Source organism: Lactuca saligna, chromosome 5, assembly GCF_052625555.1.
Source record: "Lactuca saligna cultivar CGN05327 chromosome 5, ASM5262555v1, whole genome shotgun sequence".
NCBI classification, from domain to species: Eukaryota; Viridiplantae; Streptophyta; class Magnoliopsida; order Asterales; family Asteraceae; genus Lactuca; species Lactuca saligna.
Genome location: NC_136421.1, coordinates 155,237,155 through 155,252,731, shown reverse-complemented (window position 1 = coordinate 155,252,731; position 15,577 = coordinate 155,237,155). Strand labels below are relative to the sequence as shown.

At 35.0% G+C, this 15,577-nt stretch overlaps 1 protein-coding gene across 1 annotated transcript; it reads right to left on the bottom strand.

The window, feature by feature from the left end:
- Window positions 1–2,058: 2,058 nt before the first annotated feature.
- On the bottom strand, window positions 2,059–7,005 carry LOC144997667 (mitogen-activated protein kinase kinase kinase NPK1-like). Its single transcript, XM_078957544.1, has 17 exons — window positions 6,483–7,005; window positions 6,341–6,382; window positions 5,834–5,899; window positions 5,508–5,618; window positions 5,335–5,415; window positions 5,179–5,256; window positions 5,000–5,082; window positions 4,803–4,884; window positions 4,601–4,701; window positions 4,471–4,510; window positions 4,255–4,314; window positions 4,122–4,168; window positions 3,828–4,032; window positions 3,530–3,739; window positions 2,580–2,896; window positions 2,431–2,498; window positions 2,059–2,347 (listed from the first exon to the last, which is right to left on the bottom strand). Exons 1-17 carry the CDS (start codon window positions 6,804–6,806, stop codon window positions 2,247–2,249), a joined length of 2,016 nt encoding a protein of 671 aa, XP_078813670.1. The 5' UTR covers window positions 6,807–7,005; the 3' UTR covers window positions 2,059–2,246.
- Window positions 7,006–15,577: the final 8,572 nt, after the last annotated feature.

Sequence of the window (15,577 nt, the reverse complement as noted above, 5' to 3'; positions counted from 1 at the left end):
ATCATCTTCTTCCTAGCAAAAGCTGAGAGCTCTTCCTTCCCTCTCCATGTTCTCTCAAGTCTTGCACTTTGAAGATAATTATTGCTTCCATCCTCTCTTTAAGTCATAATCTTGTTTTAACTTAAAGCTTAAGAGTTTTAACTAGCATTACATCAAGTTGGCACATTACTGGTGTCTTTTTGGGTTCATCCATCTTATTCAACATCCAAGCTTCCCCTAGATTTCATGATATGGATTGTGTTTAATATGAATTTGGTAACACTTGTGATGTAAAAAAAATTACAAAGCGTGACTTAATGTCATGAAATATTTTGAAATCATAACATTTTAAAATCACTAAAAAGATAGGTATTACAACTATGGGATGACTGTTTCTTCCTGATTTATTATTCTCTATAAGTGAATTCTCTTTTAGCAGGTTTGAGGTCTTAAGATTATAAACCCTGTTTGTTATTCTATGTGCATGGTTTGATGGGTACTTTTTCAAAAGAACAAATGAGAATAGATTTGGATTTTCAGTAATCGGGCATATAATAACGAGATAAGGAGAGATTTAAAACTAACCCAAACATCAGAAGCATGGAGAACTTGTTGATTTTAATGTATGTTACAAATTTTCCAAATCCAATGGATGTGAAAGAATTGTTGAAGGAGTCTAAAGATATGGTTTCCAATGTTTACATAGCTCATAAGCTATCTAAGTATTGGGAAAAGGTTTAGATTTGTTAGATTTATCAAGGTGGAAGATTAAAATCATTTGGTTCATAATTTACATTCTATATGGATTGGAAATTACATCTATTTCCTTCGGTAGCAAGATTTAATAAAGATGAATGGAAACCTAATGGTGTAGATGAAGACTTAAAAGTGAATAACTCAAAACCTACAAACAACATGAATGCTGATAATAAGGATTCGGGGAATTTGTGTGCCTCGGTGGTAGAAAAAGGAAAAATGGAGAAGAATTTGGAGACGAAAAAGAACAATCCCAAGCAAATGGTAATTGAAGGAAAATATCCTTTAAAAGTGACGGATGCTTCATGTGTAGTGCTAGGTAAGGCTCAGGATGTTAATTTAATTACTAACATTCATAAGGTTTGTAAAAAGGAGGGTTATGGAGTAGTTGAGATCAACTATATGGGAGGTTTGTAGGTACGACTTGAGTTTAAGTCCATTCATGTCTAAAATTCAAACAACACTAAGATTGTAAGTGGTATCTTAAAGAATTAAAATTTCTTTCGAAACATTTTTAGTGGAGAAAAGATTTGTTCAAATTGTATCAGGGGAAGTAATGTTTATGAACAAAGATCAAAATGACGCGGAACGTATTAATCAAAAATTGTCGGCGTGGGTTCCAAAATGGAGTCTAAGGATGAAACAAAAAAATGAAAAGAAAATGGTGTTGGGGGTGGAGAATATATTACAAAAGTTGTCTTTGTTATCACTTTGGGTTTGAAACTTTAACCATAAGATTTTTGTATATTGGAAGATTTGATCACTTTATTGAAAATAAATTATATAATTTATAGAAGAGGTCCCTATGCAGATTTTTTTATTGCAAATAATCCATGTGTTTACAAAAATATACAAAAATGATCCCTACCTAATAGAAAATTTACATTACACTCCTTACAAAGCGGACATTTTCAACTCATGGGCTTGACGAATAAATTAGAAATATAGGTTCATCCCCATAAAACAGAGAGAGGGCAATTTCTAGTTTTATAATACTTATCTCGTTGATTGAACTTATTGCAATAGCAATTTGTCAAGATTAGTTACCTATTAAGACGAACATTTCTAATCCCCTCGGGTGTAACGTTTGAGAAGACTAAAACAATAATACATAACAAAAGGAGTTTGTTATGTGCTACTTTGTCTTGTCTCTCATCTACTATATGCTACCCGAAGTCAAAAATGAAAAAAGCTATAGCATCCGATCAAACCACAAACGAAGCCTTTTTTCAATCCAAGCAAATGAAATATTTTTTTTTTATTTTCATATTTCACATATAACAGAATCACAACAAATAAAAAAAAATAATAATAAAAAAAAAAAAAAAAAAAAGGTAATATTTATATGAGGGCGACCACATGGATTTAATACAAATTGAGGTGGTTTTGCTCGCCGTATTCGTTTGTCACATCTTCACTTTAAATAATAATATTAGAACTAAATACAATAACTAAATCAAAAACAAATCAAAACCCAACATTACACCCTTGCTCTCATCATCTTCATGTATTTAATTTCCAGGAAACACAAACCTCAATCGTTCTTTTTGCTTATTTATAATCCGATCCTTTGGGGACAATGTTTTTGCTACACCAGCTTGCCTCATCATCTCTGCCACATTCATAATTGTTACAAGACATAGCAAAGTACGTTCATTTTTTTTTCTTAAAGGATGGAAGAAAATATAGATTTACCTCGTTTTCTTTCAAGCTCTTCAGCAAGTTCTTCTTTCCATCTTCTTTGCCTCTCTGAGAAGCTTGCCCTATAAAAATACAATATTTTTAGTCTCCAATAACCACAAAATAAGAAGCTAAATTTAAACAGAGCTTATATAGTCACAAACCTTGGACTAATGGCCTCGGCTTGAGAATCATTCTGAGGAGACCGAATTTCATGTGGATTTTGATCATTTACACCACCAACACGCGATAAGCTCCCAGAATTATTATTATTATTATTATTACCAGGACTGGAAATGTCAACAGCTGAAGATAATCTCTTTCTTAGCCGCCTAATAGGTGATCTACTGCTTTTCGGAGGTAAGTGCAGGTTGCTTGATAAATTTTCCTTGTTTTCATTCCCAACAGGAGTAATTGTTGTATTCATCGAGTTGTAAAATTCTTCATATAGAGGCGTCTGCATCTTCTTCAGATCTAAAGCCTGTTTTCCACATACCCAACAAAATAAAAAGTTAAACATTTATTATGCAGTACAGTACACAGTATATGACATGACAGAACAGGTTGCACTGTGTTTGGTTTGCAGCTTGACTTTCGACTGGGATTAATGTGAATGAGACGAGAAATGTACTTCTTGTCCCGCCTGAAAAGGTGGAACAATATTTGACATGGACTTGCTCTCAATCCCTCATATGTGCAAATGACGTAAATACCCTCGACAACCTCATCATTGAAAATAGCCCTAAAATGTTTGTCCAGTCCCTTCCCATTAACTCCTATCCCATGTAACAAACACGGCCTTCGGCCGTGTTCTTTACACAAGATATAATTGGACGGGACTGAACAAGCTTTTTAGGGCTATTTCCAATGATGAGGTTAAGGAGGGCATTTATGTCATTTGCACATATGATGGATGGATAGCAAGTCCATGTCAAATATTGTTCCACCTTTTCAGGCGGGACATGAATTACATTTCTTGTCTCCTTCACATTAATCCCAGTCAAAAGTCAAACTACAAACCAAACACAGTACAACCTGTTCTATTCTGTCATATCATGCCATGTTGTGTGTAACAAAATTTAGAAAAGAAAACGAATTTAGAAACAAAATCCACCTTTTCATTAATGAATGCTATGATCTTTGTTTCTGTAACTTCTTCTTCCTCCTCTACCCCTAAAGGAAAAGTGAAACCATTATCTCCATCTGCAGTCATCTCACAAACTTCATCTGAAAACAAGTTAGCAGCTACACTCTTTCCCAGTTCAGGGCTCGCATCAAACTGACATGCCACGTCATCATCAGGTTCCATCATGGGGTTAAAACTCTGTCTCCAATCACATATTGTTAGAACCATAATATCCAAAAAAGAATAACCATATGTGCATTTTGGATGCCATCTATGCAGTTATTACCTTATTAGCATCATTAAATTCAAATTTCATAGATGTGTTCCCAGCCATTAGATCATCATCATCCATTTGACACATGTCATCATCATATCTACTTGAACCCCATCCAGAAAATTTCTCAGGGTATATAGTTGAGCACCTTACACTATCTTTATCATCAGCATCCACCATTCCACCACTACCACTTGTTTTCATGTTCATGCATATGCTGCAATAGCAATCAACTTTTCATTTATTGAAATAATTTATATAAGTAATAAAAAAAAAGTAAATCATAAATCTTATGGATTCTCTCACCTTCTACGTTGCTTTATGGATGTTGGAATTTGATTGCTAGGGGTTGCCTATATAACAAAAGTGTAATACTTTATAGAAAAAAAATATATTTTAAAAAAAAAAATTTAAGGAGTTTTTATGTTAGAATACTGACTATAACTGATGTGCGAAAGACAGGATGAGACTCCTCATACTCTCCAGTAACAAAAGGATGCTGCAAAGAATTAGAAAACTCAAAACAAAACTTTTACTTTATTAAACAAATAAGTTTAAAAGGAAAAGAAAAATAAATAACATTTTTTTTGTTTCCATATTAATTGTTATTCATTTCCATTTAGTGACTATAAATAAAGCTTGAGATGGAAATCACCTGTAGTAACTCTGATGCATCAGGCCTGAGATTTGGTTCCCTATCATAGCATAAACCAATAAATGTAAGAAAAAAAATAAAAATAAAGATAATAATATAATATGAATTAATACAAAAACAGAAGTCATACTTTTGGAGGCATTTTAGAAGAAAATCCTTTGCTTCTGCAGAAAGATGATCTGGTATAGGTGGATGAGCTTTTGTTGTTCCTATATGAAAGAGAGCAGCAACCTAAACAAAACAAAACACCCATGATTTATTTAGTACACATACCTAGGGATAAATTGTGAAACCTTAAAATCTCAGAACAATAAATTGTAAACAAAAAACACCTCCTGATATTGTTGGCTCCATGGAGGCTTTCCAGTTGCCATCTCAATAACAGTGCATCCAACACTCCATATATCAGCAGAGCTACAAAAATAACAAATAAAAACAAAATAAATGTGATATAATTTTTTTTCAAATATATTTTTAAACAACATTTATTTATCCAGAAAACAATTAATGATTAATTGATTATACTAACAAGCTATGGCCAGTCTGGAGTATAACTTCAGGAGCCATCCAATATGGGGTACCCTTCATTGACTTTGCACCTGTCATTGTAGCCTAAAGAAAATAAAAAATATATTTAAAAAAAAATAATCAGTATATAAGGTAAAAGTATTCAATAATAATTAGGGCATAGCATATTAGCAGGCATACCAGCTCTACAACTTTCTTTGAGGCACCAAAATCTGCAAGTTTGATCCTTCCTTTATTATCAACAAGAATATTTGCCCCCTGTTGTCACAAAAAAGTCCACATATTCAACTACAAACATGAACTTATATCAGAGAGATATAGAGAGAGTGAATTTACCTTGATGTCCCTATGCATAATACCATTTTTGTGGAGATATTCCAGCCCTAATAATAATTGTTTTGTGTACATTCTTATCACCTGCTCCATTTAGAAACTAAAGTTAAATTTCCATGTTCCTTATGAAAAGATTCCATTAACTAAAATTCAAACTTATGGTAACAGTAACTTACAGATTCAGGGAAGGAGCCAAATTTTCCTAAGAGTGAAGAGATGGATCCACCTGGAACAAATTCCAGGAAGATATTTAATGATTCCTCCTCTCTAGCAGTTCCCAGATACCTCTGTAACAAAATATAAATAAAAAAAGACACATAAGGTACATTGGCATAACATGATTATGTAGCTTTTGGATACTCTATGTATACAGTTATAGGTGGATAATGATGTATCTTTGATGATATATATGGATGATGATAAATGCTTTTGAGAATTGCTATTTTCCTGGTGTTGGGATTTACCAAATACAAGATAATAAAAAAAATATATTGCAACTTACAACAATGTTTGGATGTGAAAGATTCTTCAATAACTTCACTTCTTCTTCAAGCTCCCGGATGTGTGCCTATCATGAGTAAAAATCCTCCATTAAGCTACCAATCTTTGAATACAGAGTCAAATATTCTATAATCTAATATTACAAATCAAAATCATGCAGTATCTTATTACTTGTATGTTAAAAATCCAATACAAGTTTTGTGACTGCAATTTGTGTTAAAAAAATATGGTATATGTCATATGATAGAAGTTCAGGATATAGTTAGTACTGTGCTTCCTGAATTGAATTGTGATTAGCTAATTAATAGATCAGAGTGTGATCACTTAGTAACTTATTGATCCAAATCTGAGCCATTACAAAAGTGTAAGCTAAGAAACAATCAGATTATATAGAAGACAAGTGATGAAAGATAAATCAACTTATTGGTTATTTCCTCATCAGAATGGGAGCTTAATGAGGTCTAATCACAACCATGAGTGATTAAAACTTATGTAAATAGAAACACACCTGCGTTTTGTCCTTTGAAGCAGTATTTACAACAACAGAAACCTGCAGATGAACACAACAAAAAACAACATCAATACCAAATCTATAAGATTTAGTACTACCACAAGCAACATGCAGCAGATGCCAATTACGCCTTAAAAACCTGTTTGACAGCAAGTAGCTCCCCTGAATCGAGATTCATTCCCATATAAACCCTACCAAACGCCCCACAACCGATTAATTCTCCTTTCCGCCATCGGATCTGGGAGCCGGCCTCTTCGTTTTTGGTCTTCGCCACCGGTCTGCTTGGAGGTAGTGCCTGAATGGAAGACTTAGAGAAAAGTCCGATTTTTGATTTACGAATGCTTGAACCGATCTTTTCGACAAATCCACCGAAAGAATCGCCGACACCATTTTCATTTCCCCCACCGCCGGCGGAGGGTTTGAACACTAGAGATCGACGAACTGAGCCGATAAAATCTTGCATCACTTAGGGCCAAGTGAAGAAGTTGAGATTAATCAACTGAGGAAGTCGAACACGAATGTGTTACCAGGTTGTCCCTTGATCTCTTCTTCACTTGCAATGATGCGATGAGAGAGATAGAGAGAGGAGGGAACCGTTGGAGGAATTGGATTTCAAAAATGCAAAAATAAACAAATCGAAAATGGTAGTTTACGTTAGAGGCTTTTCACTCATGAAGCCCTAAAAAGTCTCATTTTCAAGGTGGTGTTTAATGTTTATGTCGATAAATAATAGACTATTATTGAAAAAAGTATTTTAAATTCTCCTAATAAGAAATTTGATTAAATGTTCATGTATTTATTAAAACGTCAAACTATGTATCTCGAAAAAAAAAAAAAAAAAAAAAAAAAAAAAAAAAAAACTATATTTTTAAGGTTGTAAAACCCTAATGTTGTCAATCATATTTATATCATCTTTAATAAATAAATATTTTTTTTTCACTTATCACATTATTATTTAATTTGTCAAATTTATTTTTTGGTTATTATGAATTTTTTTTTCCACACGTTATTTTCTAAGTTTTTTTATTTTATTAAATTTCACATAATATTTTAATATAATAATTACAATAAATATAGTAATAAATAGATATCAATATCATTAATAAATTTACATTTTAATTTTAAAATTCTCAAAATTAAAATTTATTAGATTTTTTGTTTGTTTATTTAAATTTAAAATATAAAAAACATTTTCATTATAATACTTCATTAGTTATCTTATTTTTCTTATAAATTCAAACTTCTCAAATATTTATATTTTTATATTTAATTTTTTTTTAAATTAACTCATATAATACATGAGTCTCACAACTAGTAATAATTATAATACAATTTTTAATTTTTGTTCACTTAGGCTTTTAAGGCCAAGGAGTGTGTTCATTATATGTACACTAGAAAAGTGATGTCATCTATACGTCACATCATCTCCACTACATGTTCACTATATATTCACTAGCACTAGAAAATGGTTATCACTCCACATTTTTTTTTATTTTTTTTTAATATTTTGATTAAATAAAAAACATAAATAAATATTTCACATTACATAACTTAAATTACTAAAAAAACATAAAAATATAAATTTCAAACCTTAATTACTAAAAAGAACATAAAATCATAGAAATTTAAACCTAAACGACTTAAAAACCATAGAAAAATAAACATAAAAATTAAAACGTTAAAAACCTAATCTCCATACTTATCACGAACTTGTTTTTTGATTTTCAGAAACACGGCTAAATTTTTTGGTTCGATGTCCAGTTGCAGTTTTGTGTTTAAAATTGGAATATTAGTAAGTTAGTTTCCGGTGACGAGCTTCCTCCGTTGAGTCATATTTTATTTTTTTTGCAAAAAACTTACAGTTTTCTCAAAATTTTCCCCAAATACGTCTTCACTAATCGCTTTTCCGCTTGAAGACAACGCTTTTTTTCCCTTTGTTCCTTCTCGGTAATCGACGAAGTTGGACTTCCGGTGGACGATCCCCTTTGGTGTCGTCAAAGTCTTTGTTGAGGTCGACACCAAAACCCACATCCAACTCGGAAGTTCTTGGCCTTTTGTTGGAGTCGGATTCTGAATGCGAAGTCTCTGGTTTAAGGACCCATTTTGGACCCTTACGACAGATTTCTCACGCTTTTTGGTGGCCGGATGTTTTACCGTCGTTGGTGACCTTTTATTGTTAGCAAGTCGTTGATAAAATATTGAAATCGTTGCTACCACTTTCACAAAATATGGAATATCAATGACAATTGTTTTCAAAATCCATAACATAAATATTTTATTCCAAATATGAGAGTGTCCCATAGGAATGCATGTGAGAGTGCATGTCGCGCCATCAAGCCTTACTCTTGCCCTTAGGCTTAGAAGTACTTGGAATAAATCAACAAACTGTAAGCTAATGCTCAGTGAGTTTTCCAAAGCATACCCCACAAATCCACATAAATCACATATATCATATTAGCTATAAAGCTACATAAAACACATAAGTCATGCATATAAACAAATAGGGATGTCGTGAAACCATCCAAGGTCTTACACCAAGTGCCACGGGAAACTCCCCACGTGGTCTTTACTAGCCGCCACTGGAACCCACACGTGGTCTTGGCTCACTGTCGTAGGAACCACCACACGGTCTTCCCTAATCATAGATATATCATACGAACTAAACATGTAAACATAATAGAAAGTTGTGGAAACCCTCCCAGGAGTTATACCAAATGCCATGGGAACCTCCTCATGGTCTTAACATATTGCCACGGGACCCCCCCCCCCCCCCCCGGGGGACTTCCATACAAGCATACCACATATATAACTAGCATACTTCCTAGCACATAACCAATTATCATGCCACATAATACAACTTCAGCTAGTGTACCACATATCATAAAATAGGTCGATCTTGGTGCCTTCGACCCATTGGTATGGTGAGGAGACTCACCTTCTCAAAATGTTGAACTGATAAGACAAGATCAGATAAGTCCCAACGCGCAGCTCCAACTTATCTGCCTATAAACATCATGTGATTAACATGTCAAAATCCCGAAATACCAAAAATAACCATGGTTAAAGTCCAAGTCAATAGTCAAGGTCAACAATACATGTTGACCCTAACTCGTTGAATGCATCCAACAACTCGTCGAGTTCCTTCAGAGTCCAAACAACCAAAATCCCGAGTCAATTCGCCGAGTTACCTGAGTAACTCGTCAAGTTCCTTAATGTCCAAAAGACCGAAAACTCATGTAGACCGAAAACTCTAATCCCTCACCGAAATCACTCAAAATCTCGAAAATGAGTAAACCCTACCCGACTCGTTTAGCTGGCTAAGCAACTCGTCGAGTCCCTTCAACCATTTTTGTGTTCAGTCCTTTCCGGTGAGATTCAAGGCTCCAAATTACAGATCCAACCCTTTATAGTGTAGTTACCACGTAAAACTTTACGTGGATGCAAAGTCTCCTAAGGCTAAAACACTAAAACCAAGGTTCCTATAAGGTTTAGTGCATGGAAAAGAGCCTAAACTAAATAAAGTGGGCAACTTTATGTCATTGAAGACCTAGAGGTGTCCAGATTTGGAGCTATATACTTATGACAAATCCAAATCCGAGTATGACACCCTTTTTGCACCAAAAGTGACCATATTCTTCCATAAAACAAGATCTAAAAAAATAACTGTCAAGGTAGCAAGTTTATACCTCAAGATGGTTGCCAATACAGAGTAGATGTCGGATCTACTACTCCTTTCTCTATTCCACCTCCTTCAAGCTTCAAAATGCTTCACAACCACACCAAAAACACTCTCCAAAGCTCTCTCACACACTCAAGGAGATATAAGGCTCGAATTAGGGTTTCACTAGGCAGTTTGGACAGCGAGAGAGGCGATAAATGATCCATGAGTTCCTTAAATAGGGTAAAAACCCCTAAAAATAGGGTTTTCATTTTAGAGTCATATCATGGGTGGTAAAGGTAGCGTATCGATTGGATCTTCCAACAAAGCTCAGCCAAATCCACAACAGTTTCCATGTTTCCCGGCTACGACAGTGCTTATTGGATGACATAACAGTTGTGCCCTTAGACGACATTCAGGTTGATGACAGCATGAATCACATTGAGAGACCAGTGGAGATTCTAGATCGCAAGACGAATGAGCTGAGGAACAAGAGGGTTGAGCTAGTGAAGGTGCAGTGGCAGCACCATAAGGGTTCAGAGTGGACTTGGGAGCCCGAGGAAGAAATGAGGGAGCACTACCCGGAGTTGTTTCCAGATGCAGCAGACTTCAAGGACGAAGTCTAAGACAAGTGGGGGAGAATTGTAACGCCTGGTTCCTGGTACACATTTAACTCATTATTTATTTATTTTAAAAGAAGGACTATATGAGTTGGTGGCCCTAACTTATTGAGTAGAGGGCAGAGTATGCGCGGGGTTTGAGCTAGCTACTCGGTGATTTGAGATCCCCGACTCGACGAGAAGCTCAGTCAGGTTGAACCCCTAATTTTAGGATTTTTCACCCTATTTAAGCATCTTAATTCCCAACCTTGGCCTCATTTATAGCCTCCTTGTCCCAAAACCTAATCCATGAAACCCTAGAGATTCCCTTGAGCGTGTGAGCCATTTTGAGTGATTTTTTTGGATTTTGAAGCTTGTGAAAAAAGAAGAAGATAGAGGGCTCAAGAGAGAAGGAGTAGATCCAGAAGCTACACTCCTTTTGCTACATTTTCTGGTAATCAAGTTTCTAACTTGATCATTCTTTTCTTAGACCTATTTCTATCCATTTTATGAGGGTTTTTGTCACAACTAGGAATTTTGATGCTTTGTAAGCATTGAACAATGATAACATGGTGATTAAAACTTGAAAGCATGTAGGATGCTTATTCAATGACAACAAAATTTCATCAAACACTCTATACAAACACTTCAAATAGTCAACAAAGATTTGGAAACCCTAGAAATCTCGGTTTAGGTCCATCATGGACTAGGATTTTCTTATTGGGCCTAATGGGCCAATAAGCTTCCAAATTGACTATTTTGGGCTTAGAACTCTTAAATGGGACCTAATTGGACCACATTCATGAAACTTAACATTTTGGACCATAAATGGATCTAAAGTGGACTAGTTTATCTCTAATGGGCCTTATTGGGCCATAACAAATCTAACTAGCCCAAATAGGCCATGAGACTCATACTTTAATTTATTTTGGGCCGTAAACCATCTCCAAAGACCTATTGGGCCGAAAAATCATCAAAATGGGCCATATTATGGATTTAAGCACAAAAGGCCCAAATTCTTTCTTTCTTCTCCCCTTCTCGACCTAACTACAAAAAATAGGGGGAAAAAGAGTTGACTTTTATATGCCACCTCATAATTATCCATTGGAAACCCATGCACAAATCCTATACTTCCATGCATGTCAACTCATTTTATCTCTTCTCCCATCTCCTCTTCTATCCTCGGCCGAAACACATACACACCCTATCACCATTTCAAAGTTTCTCCAAAACTCTCTCTAGAACTCCTTCACTTTTCCTCCAACATTTTTGAGAATCACAAGGGGCTACGAGAAGATCTTTTCTTAATATCACTAATCCTTGGTACGTTGTTGTTTGATCCATGCTTTAACTTCTTGATTACCTAAAAAATCTTCCTTAACTCATACAAAATTCGTGATCTTGCGTCTTAGAACACATCTAAGCCAAAGGTCTTCCAATAAGCTTGCTAGGCCGAAAAATCTCACCATTTTCTTTCATTTCTTCTTCAAAACTGAGATCCACAAGAAAAGGTGAGTTCATACCCCTCTATTTTTGGTTTTTACAAGATTTATGGGGGAGAATACAAGTAAAATGTGTAGATCTATGTGTTTTTGTATGATATGTGTGATTTCTTGCATTTATTTAATAAATATGTGTGAAAAATCATGATCTAGTAGAGATCCTTAACCATGATTATGATATATATGTTCTAAGGCATCTTAAAACATGTTATTATCAAGAACAAAGTATTATACAAGTTGAAAATAAACAAAACAAAACACAAATCCAAACTATGAACCATTTTTGACAAATAAGCAAAAGATGGGAAATAAATGTCATTTATAGTTTTATAAGGGTCAAAAAGGTCAAATCAGTTAAAATATGAGTTATTATAACAATATTGATTTTTAAAGGGACTAAAAGTGAAAATTTTAGCCTAATGGGCCAAACCTTGGGCTTTTCGGCCTCTAGGCCCAAATTTTTGAAAAAAGGTGTTTTTCAAGGGGTTGAAATGGTAAAATTCTCAAAACAAGGGTAAAAGAGTAAACAAAATTAATTCATGGGATTAAAATGATATTTTTCCACACAGGGATAAAAAATGTAAAGTTTTTGGATTTTGGGCCAAATTTGTAAAAGTTGCAAAAAGTTTGGGCTTTAACCGAAAAACACTTTTCTGGAAGGGCTGAAACTGCCAAAAAATAAGTTTTAAGCTAAAAATATCACTTGAACAAGTTTATGGGTCAGAAGTGTCAAGAAAATGGTTTAAGGACTTAAAATGTTTTTTTTATAAAGGACTAAAATTGTCATTTTCACTAAAGAAGAGATGAAAGGGGTTCAAATCAATATTGTTGAGTCAAATACTTTATTATTAATATATTAAGTCAAAAACACCAATTTACAGCTTACAAAGATAGAAACATGAATATACATATAATTCTAAATATCGTTATAAACAACTGACCGACCTTGTGTCGTTACGAATCCAAAAATCAATCTTTCTGATAATTATGCAATACCTAAAACAATTAAATATTCAAATCTTTGGACTTGAAAGTTTCAATCATGCTTGTTGGGCCTTTATGACCCATTAACATGACTTTTGGGCCCAAATGATAATAATAAATGTTATTGGGCCTTCTATGACCCAATTTCATATTTAAGGGACCCTCAATGGCTTTTAAGTGCTATTAGGCCTTAGTGGCCCATTAGCATTGCTAGTAAGGTCCAAGTAAATCAAATGTGAAATGGGCCAATGTGCCCTTCGTATACCCAGTAGCCATAAATAATACGTGGGATTAGTAGGACCTTGAAATCCTCTTCTCCTTGTTTATTAGGTATACCTTCAATTCAGTAAACATATACAAGTTGTTAATCAAATTCTTGTTAGATTTAGTGAGTAATAGCAGGAGGCACCTCTATGGGTCGCCTGTAGTTTGTATTTATAATCAAAGTCTTTTGGAGGGAGAGCAAGAGTTTATGTATAGATCTATACGGGGGTGACTCCCCCTCACCTCAGTTGTTCGCTACAGTTAGACTCGGCCAGTCTTGGGTGACAAATTCTTAAGATCAATTATGGCATTCGTTAGAATGCCAAGACAGACAAACTAGTCATTATCATGCATGGTTATAATGACTCAAATAAACAAATCTAATACTATCCGAGTAATCGGGGAAAAATCATAATCATTTGATGTGACGGTTTAACAATTTGAAACAATTATATCTTCTGATCAGAAAACATCGGGTTTTTTTGAGGAAATCAACACCATTCATTTGTACTTTTCAATAACTATAATGCAAAACTTTTCATTTATACATGCTTTGAAATCATTCATGCATAAACCTATGGATCTTCACACTTTGGTATAAACAATTGTCTTTTTCAGAAAATATTGGATTTTCTGGGTTTTATAAACCACACAAAACATTCTCATAACAACCATGATTATGAACTCACCAACATTCCATATGTTGACGTTTTGCAAAATAACTTGTATTTTCAGGTAATAGGTAAGCTGAGGAGAAATACCAAGTATGTTAGAGTATTATGTTTTTTTTTGGAAAACTATCAAACAATTTATGTTATGAATTTGTAATGTTTAAACAATGTACTTGATGTGAACAATGTCAGTTGTAATGTATTGATGCATAGTGATGTTTATGTTATGATTTATGTATATTCATTGTGATGATATTCAATTAAGTCACGCGGGCCCTCGGACGTTTCTGTAGTCTGGTTCACGGGTGTGACAATTTTGGTTCTAGAACCTTGGTCTTTGGGATTTGGACGTCCGAAGTGACTTATATTTCAGATATGGGCTCTAAGAGGGGTTCCATGGCATAAAGTTTCAAACTTTATGACCATGGAAGCCTCATGCAAGCTTTTAAGCATTTATATGGCCTTTTTAGCCCTAAAAGGCTATGCATGGAAGCAAGATCGAGTCTTTATGTGGTTAACTGGTATCTAGGCCCTTGATCTAGGTTTTCATGCTTTGGTTAAGGCTTTTTGGACAAGATATATGTCCTAAAGTAATTAGGGTTTTACCTAAACCATTCAAGAAGAGTTATCAATGGGTAAAGTTGGAAACATTACCCTTAGAAAGATCATTCCAATGGACAAACGAAATATGGACCTTGGATATAGAAAATAGGGACTTAATCTGTTAGGATGGCCAAATCAGACAGAAGGACTCATCGAGTCCATAAGGGAAGTTAACGAGTCGGGTTGTGTTGTCCCATTTTAGTTTAGAACAGAACTCGACGTGTCTGTAGAGGGACTCGACGAGTTGATTCGCCCAGTCACGATTATGAGCAGTTCGATATGACTCGATGAGTCGGAGGAGTGACTCAGCGAATTGAGTCGTGATCTCAGGTTATATGAGTTAAAGAGCTCGACGAGTTGAAAGGTTGATTCGGCGAGTTGGTCGACCTAGAATGTTGACTTTGACCAGAGCGTTCACTTTGACCAGGGGTAAAATGGTCATTTTACCCTTAGAAGGATTTTCAGCTTTTGACTAAGTATTATTGTATAGTGTTAGTCGAGGAGTTGTGGGAGCAGCCAACAGAGATTCCTCACGTACGAGTTCAACATCCAGTTTGAGAGGTGAGTCTTCCTGAAGTAAGAACGGGTCGAAGGCACCAATACCGGCCCCGTTTATGTATGTCAGCGTATGCTGGACTTCAGTCCGATGCCGGGGCTAGCCCGATGTAGAGTATGTGTTCCGGACTTCGGTCCGATGCCCAGGCGGTCCCGAGAAGTGTTTATGTATGCTTGATGTCTTTATGATTCATACATGTTATGTGTTATGTGTTCCGGGCTTCGGTCCGATGTCGGGGCAACATGTATGTTAGCGTATATGTTATGTGTTCTGGGCTTTGGTCCGATGCCGGGGCAAGCTCGATGAGTGTTATATGCTTATGTTATGTGTTTATGATATATGATATGTTGTGTGTATTCCGGGGTAAGCCTGATGTCGGGGCAAACCCGATGCCGTG